The following is an 18686-nucleotide window of genomic DNA, read 5'->3' as shown; positions in this document are numbered from 1 at the left end:
TCCCCCCTGGCTCCCTTCCTCTTCCCTGCTTCCTGGCGGTGACGCTGGTCCCGATTTCCAGCTGCTCCCCCCTGAGTCCTCTCTGGCTCTGTCTTCCTGGGGTGCCCCCCTAGACTCCCCCCTTGCCCTCGCCACTGGTGCTCCTTTCTGTGAATCCTCTGATTCACTGGAAAGACTAGGAGATCTCGGGTCGTCGTCGTCACTCATCTTTTCTTCTGCCTCCTCCCCTTCGCTCTCTGTTTCCTCCCTTGCCCGTGCTTCTGCTCCTAAACCCCTGACATCCATCCCCCCCTCGAAGCCCCCCATTCCTCCCTCCCCTCCTTCCGGTGCTGGAGCTGGGGGCTGCTGTTGCAAAGGGACGAACGTCGGGTATCGGTCGCTTCCCGTGGCAGGCCTCCATCTGAAGTCTCCCGGGTCTTCCTCCCCGCTCTCGTCGACGACAGTCACCTCCGCTTCCATCTCTGTGCCGCCGTGCTCGAAACCAGGGTCGTCCCCGAAAACGTCCATGTCCGTCTCTCCCTCACTTCCTCCTGTCGGTGTTGCTCGTCCTGGGCCTTCCAGCCACCGTCTGCGCCACTGCTCCTCTGGCCTATCGTCCCACCAATACGAGGGTTCTGATGCAGATCCCGAGGGTGACCCCTCCGGGGAACGGACGTCTTGTGTCGGGTCCTCGTCCGAGTCGAACCCCCGGAAAGTGCTGGCCGAAAGTGTGGGCGTGAAAAGCCAGTCGTCAAAATATTCTGCTGGCATAGGTCTATGGGGAAAGAGGGCATGAAACTCGTCTTTGAGGAGAGGTTCGTCCAAGGCGTAGCCCGGCACCCAGCTGTTCGCACTGGCCGGGGTGCCCTCCTTGGCGAGAAAGTATTCTACCCCCTCTTCCCCCCATCTGGAGTCCAAAATCTCAGTGACTTCGTTGATGCGCTCCTTCTGTGCCACTTCCGCGTGCCCTGTTCTGTCTCTGACCGGACTCGGCGCTGTTCCGGGTTCCTGGAACCTGTGCGGTGCCTTGTAGGGAGTGAGCACCGATCTGTGGAATACCGGATGCATTCTGGAACCCTCCGGAAGTGCCAGTCGGAAAGCTACCGGGTTGACCTGCTCTTCGACTTGGTAGGGCCCCAGTTGCTTATGCCCTAGTTTCTTCTTGGCCAACGACCTGGCCGGCACTGCGTGGGCTGCTAACCAAACCCAGTCTCCCACGTGGAGCTCTTCTCCAACCCTTCTGTGCTTGTCTGCTTGTACCTTGTATGCGTGCTTGGCCAGCTCCAGGTGGCGCCTCAGCTGATCGTGGACCTCCTGCAGCTCCGACGCGAACGCATCTGCTGTCTGCGGCTCCCCCTCCCCCATTCTTTCCAGTCCCGGGAAGGTTCTGGGGTGCCTCCCGTTGTTGGCGAAGAACGGCGTGACCCCCGTGGACACGTGCTTCGTGTTGTTGTAGGCGAACTCGGCAAGCGGTAGGTAATCCACCCACGTCGCAGGCTGTTGATTTGCATAACATCTCAGGTACTGCTGCATGATGGCATTGACCCGCTCCGCTTGCCCGTTGGTCTGCGGGTGTCTCGCCGACGCCAGGTTGATCTTGACGTTCAGGAAGCCCATCAGCTTCTGCCAGAAATTCGAGATGAACTGCCGCCCCCGGTCGGACAGAATAGACCGTGGCAGACCATGAACCTTGAACACGTGGTCTATGAACAGTTTGGCGGTTTGCTCCGCCGTGGCCACCTTCGCACACGGAATGAAATGCGCCATCTTGGAAAACAGGTCCACCACCACCAGCACTGCCGTCTTGCCCCTTGAGCTGGGCAGATCCGTGACAAAGTCCAGAGCCACCCTTTCCCAAGGTTCGACCGGAGTTTGCAGCGGTTCCAACAGCCCGGCCGGCGGTTTGTGCACTGGTTTGGCCCTCTGGCAGGTGTCGCACCTCGCCACGTAGTCTGCGACCTCCCCTCTCATTCCAGGCCACCAGAAATCCCTGGCTACTAATTCCACCGTCTTCTCCTTGCCAAAGTGCCCGGCCGTGGGCGCGTCGTGCAGCTGCTGCAGCACCTTGGCTCGGAGTTCGTCTCCCGGCACGTAGATGGCCCCTTTTCGGATGAGCAATCCATCTCGTAGCCGGAAACCGTCGGCCGCTGCCTTGCCCCTTTGCACCTCTGCCATCTTTGCTTGTGCGAAGGAGTCCTCCTGCAACGCACGTCGCACCGCCTCTAGGTCCACGGTCGCCGCGGCGCACGCCCACACTGCTGGTGCGAAGATGTGCATGGCGGCCGCTGGCGTTGCGTCCTCCAGATACTGTGGCTTACGGGAGAGAGCGTCTGCCATGATGTTGGTGTCCCCCGGGACATACTCTATTCGGAAGTCGAAGTTTGCAAAGAACTCAGCCCAACGTATCTGCCTCTGGTTCAGGAACTGTGCCGTGCGCCAGTGCTCTAGATTCTTGTGGTCCGTGCAAACCTGCACCGTGTGCTTGGCGCCGATCAGAAAGTGCCTCCACGCCTTGAACGCTGCGTGAATGGCCAGCAACTCCCTGTCCCAGATGGTGTAGTTCTGTTCGGACTTGCTGAGCTTCCTGGAGTAAAACGCTCCCGGTCGCCACACCCCCTGCGGGTCTTTCTGCAACAGGACCGCCCCCACGGCTCTGTCCGAGGCGTCTGTCTCCACCCTCATCGGCTTGCTGGGGTTGACATGAAGCAGCTGCTCTTCCGACGCGAAGAGACGCTTGAGTGCCTGAAAGGACTGCTCCGCCTGCGCTGTCCAAACGAACTTCTTCTTCTTGGAGCTAAGCGTGTCAGTGATGGCCGCTGTCTGCATCGCGAAGCCCTTGATAAACTTGCGATAGAAGTTCGCAAAGCCGACAAACCGTTGGACCTCCTTCCGGTTGCGCGGACTCTTCCAATCCAACACCGCTCGAACCTTGGCGCTGTCCATGGCGAGCCCCTTGTCAGACAGCTTGTAGCCCAGAAAATCCACCTCCGGCACGTCAAATTGGCACTTCTCCAGCTTGGCGTAGAGCCTATGTTGCTTTAGCCTGCTCAGCACTTCCTTGACGTGTCCGTCATGCTCCTGCTGCGACTCCGAAAAGATCAGGATGTCATCTAAGAAACAGACGCACGTCTTGTAGAGAAGTCCCGCCAACACGTGATGCATAAACGCTTGAAAAACGTGGGAGCCATTTTGCAATCCAAAAGGCATAACTCTATATTCGTAGGTCCCCAGTGGCGTGAACATGGCTGTCTTCCACTCATCTCCTTCCCGCATGCGAATGAGGTTGTACGCCCCCCGCAGGTCCAACTTGGTGAACACTCTGCCCTTCCGTACCTTTGCGAGGAGGTCGTCAATACGGGGCATGGGGAAGTCCGATGGCCTAGTCAGACTGTTCAAAATCCTGTAATCCACTACCAGTCTTTTCTGGGGCGTGTCCCGCTTCTTAACAAAGAATACGGGACTGCCCCCCACTGCCCTGGACTCCCGGATGAAGCCGCGTTGCAAATTATGGTCAATGAACTCTTTGAGATCCTGCAGTTCGTCCTCTGACATGGAATACAGTTTCCCTTTAGGCAGCGCCGCCCCCGGCAGCAGGTCAATTTTGCAGTCATATGGTCTGTGAGGGGGTAGCCTGTCTGCCTCCTTCTCGCAGAAAACTTCCAAAAATTCAGCGTACTTGTGTGGAATCGCTTGCAGCGTGCCTAGCAGCAGCTGTGACTCCTCTTCCTCTCCTTCCTGCCTGGGCACGATGCAGTGTTCAGCACAAAAGGAAGAGCCGAAGGTCAGCTGCCTCTGGTACCAAGCCATCGCTGGGCTGTGCTTGTCCAGCCAACTCATGCCCAATACAATGGGCGTGTCAGATAGTCGAGTGACGTTGAAGCTGATGATTTCTCTGTGATTCCCAAGTCGCATCACCATTGGTGGCGTCTGCTTCACCACTTGCCCCCCTAGCAGCTCCCTGCCATCCACCGTGACAACCTGCAGGGGCAGTGTGGCCGGCAGCAACTGCACAGCGTGCCTGTCGACAAAGTCCTGCCCTATAAAGTCCGCATTGCTGCCGGAGTCAATGGTGATTGGCACGTCCATGGTGATTCCATTGGGCAGTTGGAGAGACGCTGTGAGCCTCACTACTGGTTTGGGCGGGAGGGGGTTCACGGGCTGTAAAATCGCTGGGGACTGCGTCACTAACACGTCTGGCTGGGCCCCAGTGCCTCTTCCTCCAGCCAGACAGCCTCGTTTCCCTGCTGTGGTCCTCCTTGCTGTGTTGCTGCAGTCACCATTGCTGAGGCTGCAGTGAGCTTGTGGGGCCTCTGGGGACACTCTTTCGCCATATGCCCTGGCTCCTCACAGACGTAACACTTCCTGTTCCCTCTAGGAGGCTTCGCTTTCACTGCTGCTGGTGCTAGGGCTCTGGTTGCTGACTGAGCCCTTGCACCTCCCACCTCCATAGGTTCGGCTCCTCCTCCTGGCGGAGGCGTGGATTGCGCCCGCGCTGCTTCCCTGGGAAAGAAGGAGGGGCCCCCGGCTGGTTCGCGCCCTCCACGCCCTTCGTCCCTGTTCCACGGACGTCCTTCCAGCCTCACCCCCACTGCCAGTGCCCTCTGAACGACCTCCTGGGTGGTTCGGGGTCTCTCCCCCCTGGCGATCTCATCTTTAATCGAGTTATGCAGCCCCTCCCAAAAGAGGTCTCTTACAGGAGCCGAATCTCTGTCCCATTCCAGGGCACTGACCAAGGCGAAAAAGCGGGCATGGTACTGCCTGACGCTGGCCCTCCCTTGTCTCAGCCCATGCACCTCCTTCCGTGCAAGATCCACGTCAATACTTGATAAAAAACACCCATCCATTGCTTTAATAAAGGCATCTGCATTCTGTAGCGCCGGATCCTTATCTCTCCATAAATTGCGTAGCCATGCTCTCGCATCCCCATGCAGATGGGACATGATGAACCCCACTCTCTCTTGTTCATCTCTAAAGTCTTTATGCAGCAGTTGCAGTGCGCACAGTACGTCGGCTCTAAAGTTGGGATACTGTTGCAGGTTCCCATCGAAGTGAGAGACCAGCCCGCCTGTCCGTCTCGCCAACCCAATGCCCTCCTGCCAGGGTGTCTGCTTTGTCAGCACGTCTAACCTGACCTGGAGATCCCTGCAGGCTGCGGCTGCTTCCTCCTCCCTCTTCCTGGATGCTAGAGCCTCGGCGTTCAGTTGTGCCACCGCGTTTCTGAGTTCCTCTATCTGCTGCTCAGCCGTCATGTCGTCTGCCGTTCGTGAGCTTGCTAGTAGGCACCTGTGTCTCTCCCCTCCTCGAGGCTGTAGATGCCCACAAGTGGGGACGGAGCTTACTGTCAGAGCTGCTTGAAGATCCTAGCTCACAGAGGATCACGCTAGCCAGCGGTCATTAAGTAAAAGTCTTTATTGAATTACAGTTTCCATTCTCACGCTGCTGCGCGCAACTCTACGCCTAGTAGCTAGGTCGGCGAAGCTCCGTCTGAGTCTCCGCCCTGTGTGCACCAACTTAATATCCTAGCCTTGCTCCACCTTTTCCTCCTGACTGTCCTCCTCTGGGTCCCTCTACCCCCCGGGGCTTCTTCCTTCCGGGATTCTTCTGACGCTGACCCAGACCCTCCTGCCTCCTTGCGCCGGGCTTTAGGACCTGGCTCTCTTTCGGGGCTGCTTACTGCGCCGCCTTCCTCTGCATTTGAACTTGGCGCGCGCGCCCAACCTTCCACTTTCCTCTCAACCGTTTCTTCGCTCCCCGATGGAGGTGTGGCCATCCCCGACTCATGTCCTCCCTCCTGTGGAGGTGTGGCCACTCCTGACTCATGTCCTCCCTCCTGTGGTGAGCTGCCAGCGCTTCCCCCCTGGCTCCCTTCCTCTTCCCTGCTTCCTGGCGGTGACGCTGGTCCCGATTTCCAGCTGCTCCCCCCTGAGTCCTCTCTGGCTCTGTCTTCCTGGGGTGCCCCCCTAGACTCCCCCCTTGCCCTCGCCACTGGTGCTCCTTTCTGTGAATCCTCTGATTCACTGGAAAGACTAGGAGATCTCGGGTCGTCGTCGTCACTCATCTTTTCTTCTGCCTCCTCCCCTTCGCTCTCTGTTTCCTCCCTTGCCCGTGCTTCTGCTCCTAAACCCCTGACAAATGGTTTACAGATGCTCTTAAGACTGAGCTAGCTGTTGTATTGGGCTTCCAACATCACACATATAAAAGCTTGATCCTGAATCCTACCTCGTTGCTACAGTCTAGAGAGACACTCTGGGAAGACCAAGAAACTGAACCCAGGCTAGGCCTATGCAGGTGGTGGGCTAACCTTGATTCTCAATGTTCACATTAAATGGTAGGGGACCAAAGAAAAAAGCTACAACTAGGAAGGGAGAGGTGAGAGACGGAAAGCAGGAAAAAGCCTCCCCCCACCACCCTAGAATATGGACTCACCAGGTATATATTTAGCACCTATAACAATCGAGATATTTACCTTTTCATGTGAGAGTAGTACACTTGGAGAAACACTGTAACAGGGATAAAGCCTTATCCTCATGTATAAGGAGGCTCCAGGGATGGAGGTGCACTGCTGCTCCCCTCTCCTATACAGTGCACACCTCTCTCCAGCTATAACAATGATAAGGGCCACCTGTTCCTATTAGGCTACCTGGCATCACGAGCCAAATTGGTACCTATCACATGCATAGCAGCATTGATTGACTTTGTTACCCTAGGGAAAAACCATCACTGCTAGACTTGTGTAGCATAATCAAATAGAGTTTTTGGACACTGCAAGAAGGCATCAGAGTGGGATTGGTGATGACTGACTTATGCTATGTCTACAACAAATGAACAAACAAATCCTACACAGCTATAGTGCTTAGTGAGATATGCCCACATAAACTAATAATATTACATTTTACTTACTTTAAAGGTCAGGTCGCCTTCTTGCTGTGCAGAAAAATCACCAAGAGTGATAAAATTTTTAATAGCTGAATCATCTCCGAGTTTGTCTTCATCTTCGCCATCCTCTTCATCATCACCATCATCCTGTGTACTTTCTTCTTCTTCTTCTTCTTCATCTTCTTCCTCCTCCTCCTCATCTTCCTCTTCACTTTCTTCGTTTTCTTGTAGTGTTTTTGGGCTGTCCTTCCTTTTTGTATTGCTAACCCAAAAAGAAACAGAGTCCATCACAGTCTTTTGACAACTGCTTATTCTAATCAACCACTGACACAGACAATATTGTAAAGAACTTCTCCTTTCTTGTTCTAGGGGTATAAGAAGGACCAGGTGTCTCAATAATTCCTCAATTTCATATTTTGAATACATTAATATTTCTAAGCATTCTCATCCCTTAACTTTGGGGTAGGTAGCAATTAACAATTATACAATTATGTCAGATAAAGCTAAAATTATGTAGCAGACAAAGCATCAATGACTATGCACCTGTAACTATAAGGGACGAGGGTGGTGCAGTGATCTAAACCACTGAGCCGCTTGGGCTTGCCGATCAGAAGGTCGGTGGTTCGAATCCCCACGATGGGGTGAGCTCCTGTTACTCTGTCCCAGCTCCTGCCAAACTAGCAGTTTGAAAGCATGCCAGTGAAAGTAGATAAATAGGTAGCGCTGCAGCGGGAAGGTAAACGGCATTTTTGTGCACTCTGGCTTCCATCATGGTGTTCCGTTGCACCAGAAGCAGTTTAGTCATGCTGGCCACATAACCCAGAAAGTTGTCTGTGGACAAACGTCGGCTTCCTCGGCCTGAAAGCAAGATGAGTGCCACAACCCCATAGTCGCCTTTGACTGGACTTAACCATTCAGGGGTCCTTTACCTTTACCTTATAACAAAGGTTTTATGTTGATAAAGATGCCCATGCTCAGACTTGAGCAAGCATGGGATAATCCAGCTTGATTAATAAAAAAACGGTTTTAGAGTGCAATCCTGTACACACTTATCTGGGAGTAAATCCCACTGAACTCAATGGGACTGAAGCTGCAGACCTAACCATAAATACACAGAAGTAAGTCTCCTGAATTCAGTGGGGCTTACTGGCAGATAAGTAGGGTTAGGATTGCAGCCTTACCTCTGAGCAGACTCCCACAGGTTTATACTGTTAATCTACTTACATGCTGGAGTCCTTGGTCACATCTTCCCGGCTAAATATTGCTATAAGCTTATCCAGCTGCTCAGAAAGCATTAACAATTTTTCTCCTTCTTCTTCTTTTCTCTGATTATAATTTCCCACAGGGGCAGGCTCATCTGACTGCAAGATAACAATACACCAGATTTTTCGTAACATTCTTGTGTACATTAGGATTTGAACTAAAATGTCAATCTAGCATAGCCTGGCATTAATCACATTTATGGAAAATATGCTAATTACAGGTAAACAATCACATGGTGCTTTATACTTAAAAAAATAGTGCCTCCTTTGACTTTGGGATACGTTTACCAATAGTATTATATATACAGCTGTCTAAGGAAGTTGTATACATTACAAAAAATTTAGGTTAACCATTGAAGGATGGACAGGGTAAGTGCAGTAATCTCAGGTCCTACCCTGACAGAGTATTTTTCTGAACCTCCTCTCCGATTTATTATTGTGGAAACAAGAAGTGCTGTACCTTAAACACTTACTTTCTTCAAGTTCTGTAGAGCAGAGATATTTTCATCAACAGACTTCTTCAGCTCCAAACATCTACAACAAAAACAGTACTTGCATTGTATATACTGCTTACACGGCCACAAATACAGGTGTTGAGCCCTCAAATCTACAAATGCTCAGTTCTAATAGATCAGTCACATAATTTTCCATTCACCTCAAGGTTAGCATTAATGCCAACATGGCACTACAAATTACTTCTCTGAATAGGGAAAGACAGTGGACATATTCTCTTCTGGTGCAGAGGGAGAAAGTGTGTGTACACTGAGACTGGGCATCATCAAGTTGCTCTATCTTTCTTGCTGAGAAAACACAGCAGACTATCTCAACTGTTCATTCTCCTGGAAGATCTGAACCAAGTGCTTGGCCAGGGATGAGGGAAAGTAGATTGTAGTTCTCTGGTGGGCCACTTAGTACCTCCTGGTACTTAGTATTTCCTGATACTAAGTCTGCCCAAACAAGACAATTCCATTCCTAGGCAGGAGCACACGCTTAGGGTCACACCTTAAAGGTATGATTCAACTGTCAAGAGATCCTAAGCATCTCTTAACAGCTAAAATAGACAGGAAACCTGTTTGCGAACTGGGCTTGCAGGCCAGCTCTGTAACAGTGGAGAGGGGGCTAGCTTTACTTCAATGCCACTATTCATCCTCTAGCCCCAGCAGTCCCCGAGGGGACCCATAATTCCAGCCAAGATGCACATGAACGCCTCACAGAATGATCATTATAATGATAATAATAATTTTATTATTTATACCCCACCCATCTGGCTGGGTTTCCCCAGCCACTCTGGGTGGCTTACAGCATATATTGAAACATAATAAAACATCAAACATTAAAAACTTCCTGAAACAGGGCTGCCTTCAGGTGTCTTCTAAAAAATTATGTAGTTCTTTATCTCCTTGACATCTGAAGGGAGGGTGTTCCACAGGGAGGGCACCACTACCGAATACAACTGGATGGAACAATAATGGAACTGAAATGGCCACAACAGTGTTAGGGGGCTGGCATGTATGAGTGTGAGGGTGGTAAAGGAAGAGGCAGGCAGCTGTCGGAGGCTTTCAGGCAACCCTTCACAAGTACTATATTCACTTTCCCCAGAGTTTTGAAAATAAATCTCAGCACATCAATCGCCACCGTCTACATTCATGAACATCCTTGCATAAATACAAATTTATGACAAACCTCTAATGCAATATAGTTATACATCAGCAAATAAGTCCCACTGATCTTGATTAAGGTAATCATTTTTAGGATTGGATCTGTAAATATTTTTAGACCTGCAATCAAATTTGTTTACATCCGAGGAACCAACTAACAAGCATCAATAAATGTTGCTGGTTGCACCTCTGACCTCAAATACATTTGCATTATGCTTACCAGAAGGAGTTTTTTATATATATATATATATATATATATATATATATATATATATATATATGCAGGTTTTGGTGTCTTCGGGTGTCTTCCCGTGTAAGAGTTGGGGTGTCTAGGCGACGTTTCGACGAGGTCTCACTCGTCATCTTCAGGCTGGTGCTTTCGGCTTCTTGTTACTGGAACAGAGCAGGATCTCAGTGTTTGAGTTCCTATAAATACTGTTGAGGGGGTGTGGTGTTTATTTATAGGAACTCAAACAGTATTTTACAGTATTTATAGGAACTCAAACACTGAGATCCTGCTCTGTTCCAGTAACAAGAAGCCGAAAGCACCAGCCTGAAGATGACGAGTGAGACCTCGTCGAAACGTCGCCTAGACACCCCAACTCTTACACGGGAAGACACCCGAAGACACCAAAACCTGCATTCCTGTACCCGTGAAAATCTACGAAAGCAAATATATATATATATATATATATATATATATATATATATATATATATAAAATATAAACACATTACCTCTGACTAAGGCTTTGCTTCTTTCCAGAGTCCAGAGCCCCCGCTTCCTTGCTTTCTTGGAGCAAAGCATTCACCTAAAATATTGAACAACCAAGATTCGCTTTGTCAAACGATAATGAAAGAATTAGCAAACTACTTTTCGGTGTGGGATTTGTGGCTCTCCAGAGACGGCTGGACTCCGAACGCCCGTCAACAGAGCCAATGGTCAGGGCCGGCCCAAGACATTTCGACACCTGAGGCAGACCCCAAAAGGGTGCCGCCCCCCCTCTCTAACAGAGAAGAAGCAGGTGAGGCCATATCTACATCAGGAACAAGGGAGGAGGCAGGGAAGAAAGATCGGCATTGGGAAATGATGTCCCGCTGGATCATGCCACCTGAGGCATCCACCTTCACCTTGCCTCATGAGTGGGCCGGCCCTGCCAACGGTCAGGGCGAATGAAATTTCGAGTCTGAGGAGGGCCGCAGGCTCCCCCACCTCTAGCTTACGCCTTTCCCTCCTACTAGCCCCATGCCTCTCGTTCCCTGCAACTAACGGTAGCGCCGGGCAGGATCCGCTTCCCGCCGCGCCCTTCCTCTCCCTGCCTCCCGTTTTCCCAGCTCACCTCCTCCCGCAGCTCTCTACCCCGGCGCAGCGCGCTCTGCAGCGGTCCCGTCCGGCCCCGGCGCCCGGTCATACCGCCAGCCGGGCGAAAGCTCTACGAGGCGCCTGCCTTGCGCGGAGGAAGAAGGCCGCAGCCGGTCGCCTAGGAGACGGAACGCTGCGGCGCGGGATTTATAGCGTCATCCTTAGGCGCTACGAGGAGACGGACAGCGACGCTTCTCCGGCGTCGAACCGGACTACATGTCCCAGCATGCAACGCAGCCGAGAGATTAAAAAGGGGCGGCACACCCCGAGCTGCCCATGCAAACGGCCCCTTTGGTGATTTTAACGGCATTTTGTCCCCACCTTTTAAAGTGTGCCTTCCTCTTCCAAGGATTTAGAATTCCATGGGTCAGACACTTACCAGGTACTGTGTGTCGCTTAGGTGGAAACCAGAATGCTGAAGTGCTATAAAGCCGATACAATACGTTTGCAATGTCATTCTAGGAGGTAAAGCAGCTGCAGTATTGGGGTAACACGCAACGCATAAACTACTAGGTTTTTGTGTGTTTTTACATGACATCTATATATGACTAACTAAAAGGTGCACAAAGATCTCCAAGTGAAACGCTCACCACATTTCCAATGCAAAGTCTCTCAAGGTTACGTTATCTTACATAACACTCTTTCACGTAACTTTGGAAACCTTATCTTCTTCACCACAACCATTTTTCTGTAGTGAAAGGAGTTTCCCTCTTCTAAAATGCCATTAGGGGGCTTCTCATCACAGGTTTTCAGCGCAATTCAAAGTATGTCTAGTCATAAGTAAGTCCTATTAAGTTCAGGGGGGGGGGGGTTACACACAGATGATTGGGTATAGCAGTGGTTTCTAATTGATGGTCCACAGACCTCAGGGGGTCCTTGTAACCCACCCAGGGGGTCTGTGGCACCATCCCCATAACAAAAACTACCATAGAGATATCAAAAATTTCAAAAGTAGTGGGTCCATGGCTTCACTTATGAAAAACAGGTTTTAAAGTACTTAGCTAATTGGGAACCACTGGGGTATAATATTGCAGCACCATTATACTCAGCATTACCAGATGTGTAAATGAAATTATATATTGTGGATATAAAGTGTATGTTGGTTGATATATATATATAAAATAGCTATTTCACCTAGCTGATCTGCAATCAATTTAGGATTTGCTTTATACCAAGTCAGACCACTGGAACATCTAGCTCAGTACTGTTGACACAGAACAGCAACAGTACTCCAGTTTCAGACAGGAGTCTTTGCCCGAGCCCTACCTAGATATGCTGGCATCTGAACTTGGAAGCACTGAGCTACAGTCATTCTTCATTAGCTGCTGCACTTCACACATAGCTCAATTACCTTTTCATAGGCTTTGCTTTAACTTTAGCCAGTTGGCTGTATCTGGCTTGTACTGACTCTGGTACTTTAAAGTGTATGGTTTTGTTTGTTTGTTTTAATGCTGTGAAGTACTTCAAGAGCTTGCCTCTGTTTGATAAGTGGTATGTTACCTGTAAGAAATAAATTTATAATTTGGTCTATCACCCAACCCAGTCATTTTATGTAGTAAATGAGCAAACTATGACCTCCAGGAGATCACGCCACAGTAAAACAGTTCAGCTCTGTGGGTTGGTTAGGGAAATGTGACCCAACTTTACCACCAAGCAGGAGGGTTAAGTTTTCACAACTAAAGAGCCTTATAAATAAAGCATGCCTTCATTTTCTGAGCCAACACAATTTAACTAGAATAACTTGTTAAAATAAAGTTTATTTAGTCACATGCAGACACTTGTTATCAAGATTCAGTCATCATAGTTCAAGTGTTAGACAATGAAACAAATCTTCCAAACATGGCACAAGAAGTTGACCCCATCAAAGAAGACCACAAAATTTCAGCGTTTGTATTGATGATGTTCTTCCATACATGTTGAGCTTTTTCAGATATCAGTCTTATTGAGTGAAATAACAGAAGCATTATTCTTGTACGTGTGTGTTTTCTCAAAGTCTGTTAAATGTCAGATTTGATCCAAAGGCTTCCTCTTGCTTCCATTTGCTCCTGGCTGTTGATAGGAAGAGAAACAAAATAATAATAATAATATAAATGATGCTATCTATTCAGGTTTCTTCAAAATCAAAAGTTGATAGGTTAAGGTAAAGGGACCCCTGACCATTAGGTCCAGTCGTGACCGACTCTGGGCGGCGCTCATCTCGCTTTATTGGCCGAGGAAGCCTGCGTACAGCTTCCGGGTCATGCGGCCAGCATGACTAAGGCACTTCTGGCGAACCAGAGCAGCGCACGGAAACGCCGTTTACCTTCCCGCCAGAGCGGTACCTATTTATCTACTTGCACTTTGATGTGCTTTCGAACTGCTAGGTTGGCAGGAGCAGGGACCAAGCAACGGGAGCTCACCCCATTGCGGGGATTCGAACCGCCGACCTTCTGATCGGCAAGTCCTAGGCTCTGTGGTTTAACCCACAGCGCCACCCGCATCTATCTATTCAGGTTTCTTCAAAATCAAAAGTGGATACATTGAAGCAAATAAAAGTTGGGTAGCCAACTGCTAGTTTGGCGTTCAAAAGCCAGCAGTCCTCTTTTTAGAAAGCTATGGAAGGGGGCATGACCCTTCCCGGCCACCACTCCCCCGAGAAGCCATGCAGAGGGGAATGACCCTTCCCGGCCACCACTCCCTCAAGAAGCCATGCAGAGGGGCATGACCCTTCCCGGCCACCATCCCGCGACGTCCTCACCTGCCTTACGCCAGGTCCAGCTTCTTCTGCGTGGCCGCCAGCTGGTCCTGCAGCCGCTTCTTCCGCCAGTCGAGGTAGCGCCTGCGCGCCCTGTTCGCCTGCCAGCCCACCAGCACCCCCGAAGCGAAGGCCAGCAGCACCGCCAGCTTCACGGAGCGCTCCGAGAGCGGCTCCGAGCTCAGCGCCATGTTTCCCACCGTCCGCCTACTACGGTGCCGACGGAGGGCCAAACTGCTTCCCTTTGCGCCCGGCCAAAGGGAAAGGGGGGAAAGGGTTTTTTTCGGAGCAGCGGCCACTAGCGGTCGAGCGTAGGCAGGCACACTGGGGCTGCGATGAGCGCTTTTCCTCGACAGCGGATCCGGCTGAAATTCCGTAGGCTTCCTTCGGGGTTAAGCCGAGGCTCGCGCCTTCGAAAGAGCTTTTCGATTTTCTGCCCTAAGGTGCCATTACGCTGAAGAAGAAAGTACTAGATAGAAGTAGTCATGATTGTTTGTTTTTGTATATTTTTGTTTGTTTTCAAGAATAATACATAAGTACAGATTAATAGAAATATGTTCAGCAGTAGATATTTGCCGTTTTTCAGTCATTACTTGCTATTGCAAAGGTTGATGAATGCAATACATCATGTAACCATAAAACATAGCTATATACTGCCACAACACCCCCCCCAAAGTAAAAGACTTAGTAGTAGTAATGTTTTTAATTTTGTATGTATTTGCTTTTTTACTTGCCTTTAACCTTTTATGATTTTATTGCTTAGTTTTATGTTTTTTATATTATAAAGTGTTAAGGCCATGCCAATCTTCCCCTTGAATGCTGTTTTCTCATTCTTTTATAAATACAGTTTTATTGATTTCCAGTATATAACAACAATTACAAAAAAGGGGTGGGTGCAAAAGCAAAATCCCAATTTACACTCCTCCAGGACAGATCAGTCTACTTGAGTTTGCCAAAGTCCGATCTGTGATTTCAGTGGTTGCCGTTCTTCAGGGTTATCAGCAAAGTATTTTACAGATGCCATATTTCAACAAATTTGTCTACATCATTTGTATTATTCAATGCATGTAATCTCTTTGTTAATTATTCAGTAATAACATGGCAAAGATGCAGTTCTCAGGATACACACACACACACATACACACACATTGCACAAACACAGAAATAAGTACCTAACGGACATTCATGCAAGCACATTTTCGCTTCCAAAAGGGCAAATAAGACACTATCTTCTTAAAACAACAGGTACCTGTTTGTTTTTCCAAATGGTGTTTTCCCTACTCTATGGTATTCACATGGAGACAAGTATTATACAGTTTCTCATTCATTGTCGTCGTCCTCCTCATCTTCCTCCTCGTCATCTTCTTCGTCATCCTCCTCCTCTTCTACCTTTTTCCAAGCTGCAACAGCATCTTTAGCTATGAAACTCGTTGCACCATCAAACTTGCCTTTAGACTTGTAGTCAGCTACATCCTTCTCATACTTCTCCTTCAGTTTTGCAGCCTTGTTGTTGTGAGGCTGTTTCCCCCCATCACTGAGGTTGTTCCACATTTCACCCAATTTCTTTGCCAAGTCTCCAATGGAGATGCCAGATTAGTGGATTTGATCTTGGGATGGAATTCTGAACAGAACAAGAAGAATCCAGACGGTGGTCATTTGGGGACATTGGGGTCCTCCTTCTCCTTCTTATCCACCCTTTGCTGGTCCGTAATCTTTCATTTCTCTATCATACCGCACTTTAATAGCTTTAGCCATCTCATCAAATTCCCCCTTCTCTTTGCTTGACACGGTCTTCCGCCTCTCTGAGCACTTTTTGGAGAACTCTGCAAAGCTGATGGGAACTTCTGGGTTCCTCTTCTTGTGTTCTTCGCGGCAGGTCTGAACAAAGAAGGCATAAGCAGACATCTTCCCCTTCAGCTTTTTTGGGTCACCTTTAGCCATCTTTACTCCCTGTATTGTTCACTTTAACCTAGGCTATAAGCAGGGGAAGAGAGCGAGACACACACATGACATGCCAAGACTCAACGCTAGTAGTTGGGGCTCAGCCTCACTGTTGTCTGGGGCTTTATATGCCAATAGCAATACCTCAAAACCAGCTTGGGGGCTAGTAGGCAACCGGTGTTGATCCCTTAGCACTGGTAAGAGGCACTATTCACTACCTGGGCCACCAGCTCCAGCCTCTGGGCCAGCTGTAAGGGAAGCCTCACGGAAAGCACATTACAGTAGTCTAAACATAAGGTTACCATCCCATGAGCCCCAGTGGCCAAGCTGTGCCTGTCCAGGAAAGGGTCAGATGACACACCCATCAAAGCTGGAGGCAGCTGCTCTTCACAATGGAGAAGACCCTACCTTTGGGCTGATGTCCTCCCTGGATTCCATTGCTGCACTCCTTTTCTTGAGAGAAGTCCTGCTTCCCTAGCCAGGGCAGCCATATCCTGGGACGGGAGAATACCCGCCTCTTCCAGCCTCTATTCTCCAGTCTCAGAACCTGCCAGTCATCCTCCTGTTGTCGTCCCCCATGCTCATCTGTCTCAGCCTGTCACTCCACATCTGAGCCATTCATGCGAATCATGACAACCGAAAGATGCAGCAGATACAACAGGATCCCACTGTCCCCAACAATGTATTCACAAACGGACAAAACTCCACTCTCCACTGCAGATCCGTAGCCAGTTTACATTCCCACTCCTTAGGTGTTATTGTTCCCCTGGGGTCCTCAACAAGACACTCTCAAACACCACCACTCTGGGTGCCCATAAAGACCGCTTGACCCTCCAAAAATGTTGAATTGTGGGGTTTTGTAAAGCTCTCCCCCCGCCCACCGTGAGTGGCCCTGGGCAGAATCAAAAGCAAAGTGCAGGCATCCAATAATAATAATAATAATAATAATAATAATAATAATAATAATAATAATAATTTATTTATACCCCACCCATCTGGCTGGGCCTCCCCAGCCACTCTGGGCGGCTTCCATAAAAACCAAAAATACAGTAAAATATCACACGTTAAAAACTTCCCTGAACAGGGCTGCCTTAAGATGTCTTCTGAATGTCAGGTAGTTGCTTATCGCTTTGACATCTGCTGGAAGGGCGTTCCACAGGGCGGGCGCCACTACCGAGAAGGCCCTCTGCCTGGTTCCCTGTAGCTTTGCTTCTCGCAATGAGGGAACCGCCAGAAGGCCCTCGGCGCTGGACCTCAGCGTCCGGGCAGAATGATGGGGGTGGAGACGCTCCTTCAGGTATACTGGACCGAGGCCGTTTAGGGCTTTAAAGGTCAGCACCAACACTTTGAATTGTGCTCGGAAACGTACTGGGAGCCAATGTAGGTCTTTCAAGACCGGTGTTATATGGTCTCGGCGGCCGCCCCCAGTCACCAGTCTAGCTGCCGCATTCTGGATTAGTTGTAGTTTCCGAGTCACCTTCAAAGGTAGCCCCACGTAGAGTGCATTGCAGTAGTCCAAGCGGGAGATAACCAGAGCATGCACCACTCTGGCGAGACAGTCCGCGGGCAGGTAGGGTCTCAGCCTACGTACCAGATGGAGCTGGTAAACAGCTGCCCTGGACACAGATTTGACCTGTGCCTCCATGGACAGCTGTGAGTCCAAAATGACTCCCAGGCTGCGTACCTGGTCCTTCAGGGGCACCCCATTCAAGACCAGGGAATCCTCCACACCTGCCCGCCTCCTGTCCCCCAAAAACAGTACTTCTGTCTTGTCAGGATTCAACCTCAATCTGTTAGCCGCCATCCATCCTCCAACCACCTCCAGACACTCACGCAGGACCTTCACCGCCTTCACTGGTTCTGATTTTATACTCTTAACCTTCCTTTCCCAGAATTCCTCTGGGCTCCACATGAGCATACATTCCCTGTGTTTATGTTTGCTAGTGTGTGTTTTGCCTGCTTTTTGTTTTTCTTGGTTTGGGGTGTTTTGCCTGTTTGGGTTGTTTAGTTGACATGAGTCATACCTCATGTTACGTTTGCTTCATGTTACATTTTTCCAGGTTGTGTCCCGCAGCGACCTGGAAGTACCGGAAAGGGTTACTTCTGGGTTTTGCCGCTCACGCATGCGCAGAAGTCCTAATCACGTTTCGCGCATGCACACCAAATCACGCCACGCACCTGCGCAGATACGGCACTTCAGGTTGCAGGCTTTTCATGTTGCAAACGGGCCTCCGGAATGGATCCTGTTCGCAACCAGAGGTACCACTGTATTTTCCCTTCTGGGAGGAGTGTTCTCCTCCTCCTCTTCATTTGGGGGGGGGGGCAGTTTAGCTATTTTGCCTGTAGGTGGGATTCCGGGCATCATTTATTTCTTCCCCTTCTGTGAATTTGCTTCTACAAATGGGATGGATTTCCAAACATTCTTCCCAGGCCAAAAAATCTTGGGGACCACGATGCACGCTGTTCAGAAACCTGTTTTGCCAGTTCATTACCTCCCACCCTAGCAGACCTTTAACCACTTGCATTGGACTGTATTTTCATTTGACTCTGCATAGTAGCAGGGCTCATCTAAGCCTGCAATCCTATGTACACTTTCTTCCAAATAGACATGCATAGGACTGCACCTTATGTCTTGTAGTGCCGGCCACCAAGCTTTGCTTTGTTCATTTCCTCTCCTATCCACGTGCGTATTTGTGTGTGCTTGTGTCTGTGTGTAGAAATCTGTCAACTGAGATTAACACCTCATGCATTTGACAGAATGGACTCTAGCCCACAAAAGCCTGGGCTGCAATTAATTTTTAACCTTGAAGGTGCCCCAGAACTCTTTGTTCAGCTGAAAACTAATAAGAACAGGAGTGTGCCTATAGTAATCTA

The 18686-nt window shown here is 49.6% G+C and overlaps 3 protein-coding genes and 1 pseudogene across 7 annotated transcripts in view; 1 reads left to right on the top strand and 3 right to left on the bottom strand.

The window, feature by feature from the left end:
• Positions 1-11274, bottom strand: part of NPHP1 (nephrocystin 1) — a 41203-nt gene extending 29929 nt beyond the window's left edge. For 2 of the 4 annotated variants that reach the window (XR_014523550.1, XM_083494391.1), the window contains exons 1-5: positions 11115-11268; positions 10513-10586; positions 8591-8651; positions 8080-8216; positions 6880-7117 (exon numbers count right to left, since the gene is read on the bottom strand). Coding sequence is in view for 3 of the 4 variants with exons in the window: in XM_083494391.1 (XP_083350517.1) it covers positions 6880-7117; positions 8080-8216; positions 8591-8651; positions 10513-10586; positions 11115-11186 (582 nt within the window). In the remaining variant the exon portion in view is untranslated. Of the gene's footprint in view, positions 1-6879; positions 7118-8079; positions 8217-8577; positions 8652-10512; positions 10587-11114 lie in introns of all 4 variants that reach the window. The other 2 variants (XM_083494390.1, XM_083494392.1) reach the window with 2 other exon arrangements.
• Positions 11275-11403: 129 nt separating this feature from the next.
• LOC310702567 (two pore channel protein 1-like) overlaps positions 11404-18686 on the top strand; it is a 43256-nt gene continuing 35973 nt past the window's right edge. Inside the window, exon 1 of the mRNA XM_083494336.1 lies at positions 11404-11519. Within this exon, the coding sequence (XP_083350462.1) occupies positions 11500-11519 (20 nt within the window). The 5' untranslated portion in view covers positions 11404-11499. The remainder of the gene's footprint in view (positions 11520-18686) is intronic.
• Positions 12875-14130, bottom strand: MTLN (mitoregulin). The gene is made up of 2 exons (XM_083494980.1): positions 13875-14130; positions 12875-13186 (listed from the first exon to the last, which is right to left on the bottom strand). The coding sequence occupies exon 1, from the start codon at positions 14060-14062 to the stop codon at positions 13880-13882; it is 183 nt and encodes a 60-aa protein (XP_083351106.1). The 5' UTR covers positions 14063-14130; the 3' UTR covers positions 12875-13186; positions 13875-13879.
• LOC310702767 (high mobility group protein B3-like) lies at positions 15130-15935 on the bottom strand (annotated as a pseudogene). The gene has a single exon. The product of its transcript is annotated as a high mobility group protein B3-like (transcript).

This window comes from Podarcis liolepis (assembly GCF_965112155.1).
Source record: "Podarcis liolepis genome assembly, chromosome: 3".
NCBI lineage: Eukaryota > Metazoa > Chordata > Lepidosauria > Squamata > Lacertidae > Podarcis > Podarcis liolepis.
The sequence above is the reverse complement of the archived record's forward strand: the minus strand, read 5'-3'. Positions and strand labels throughout refer to the sequence as shown.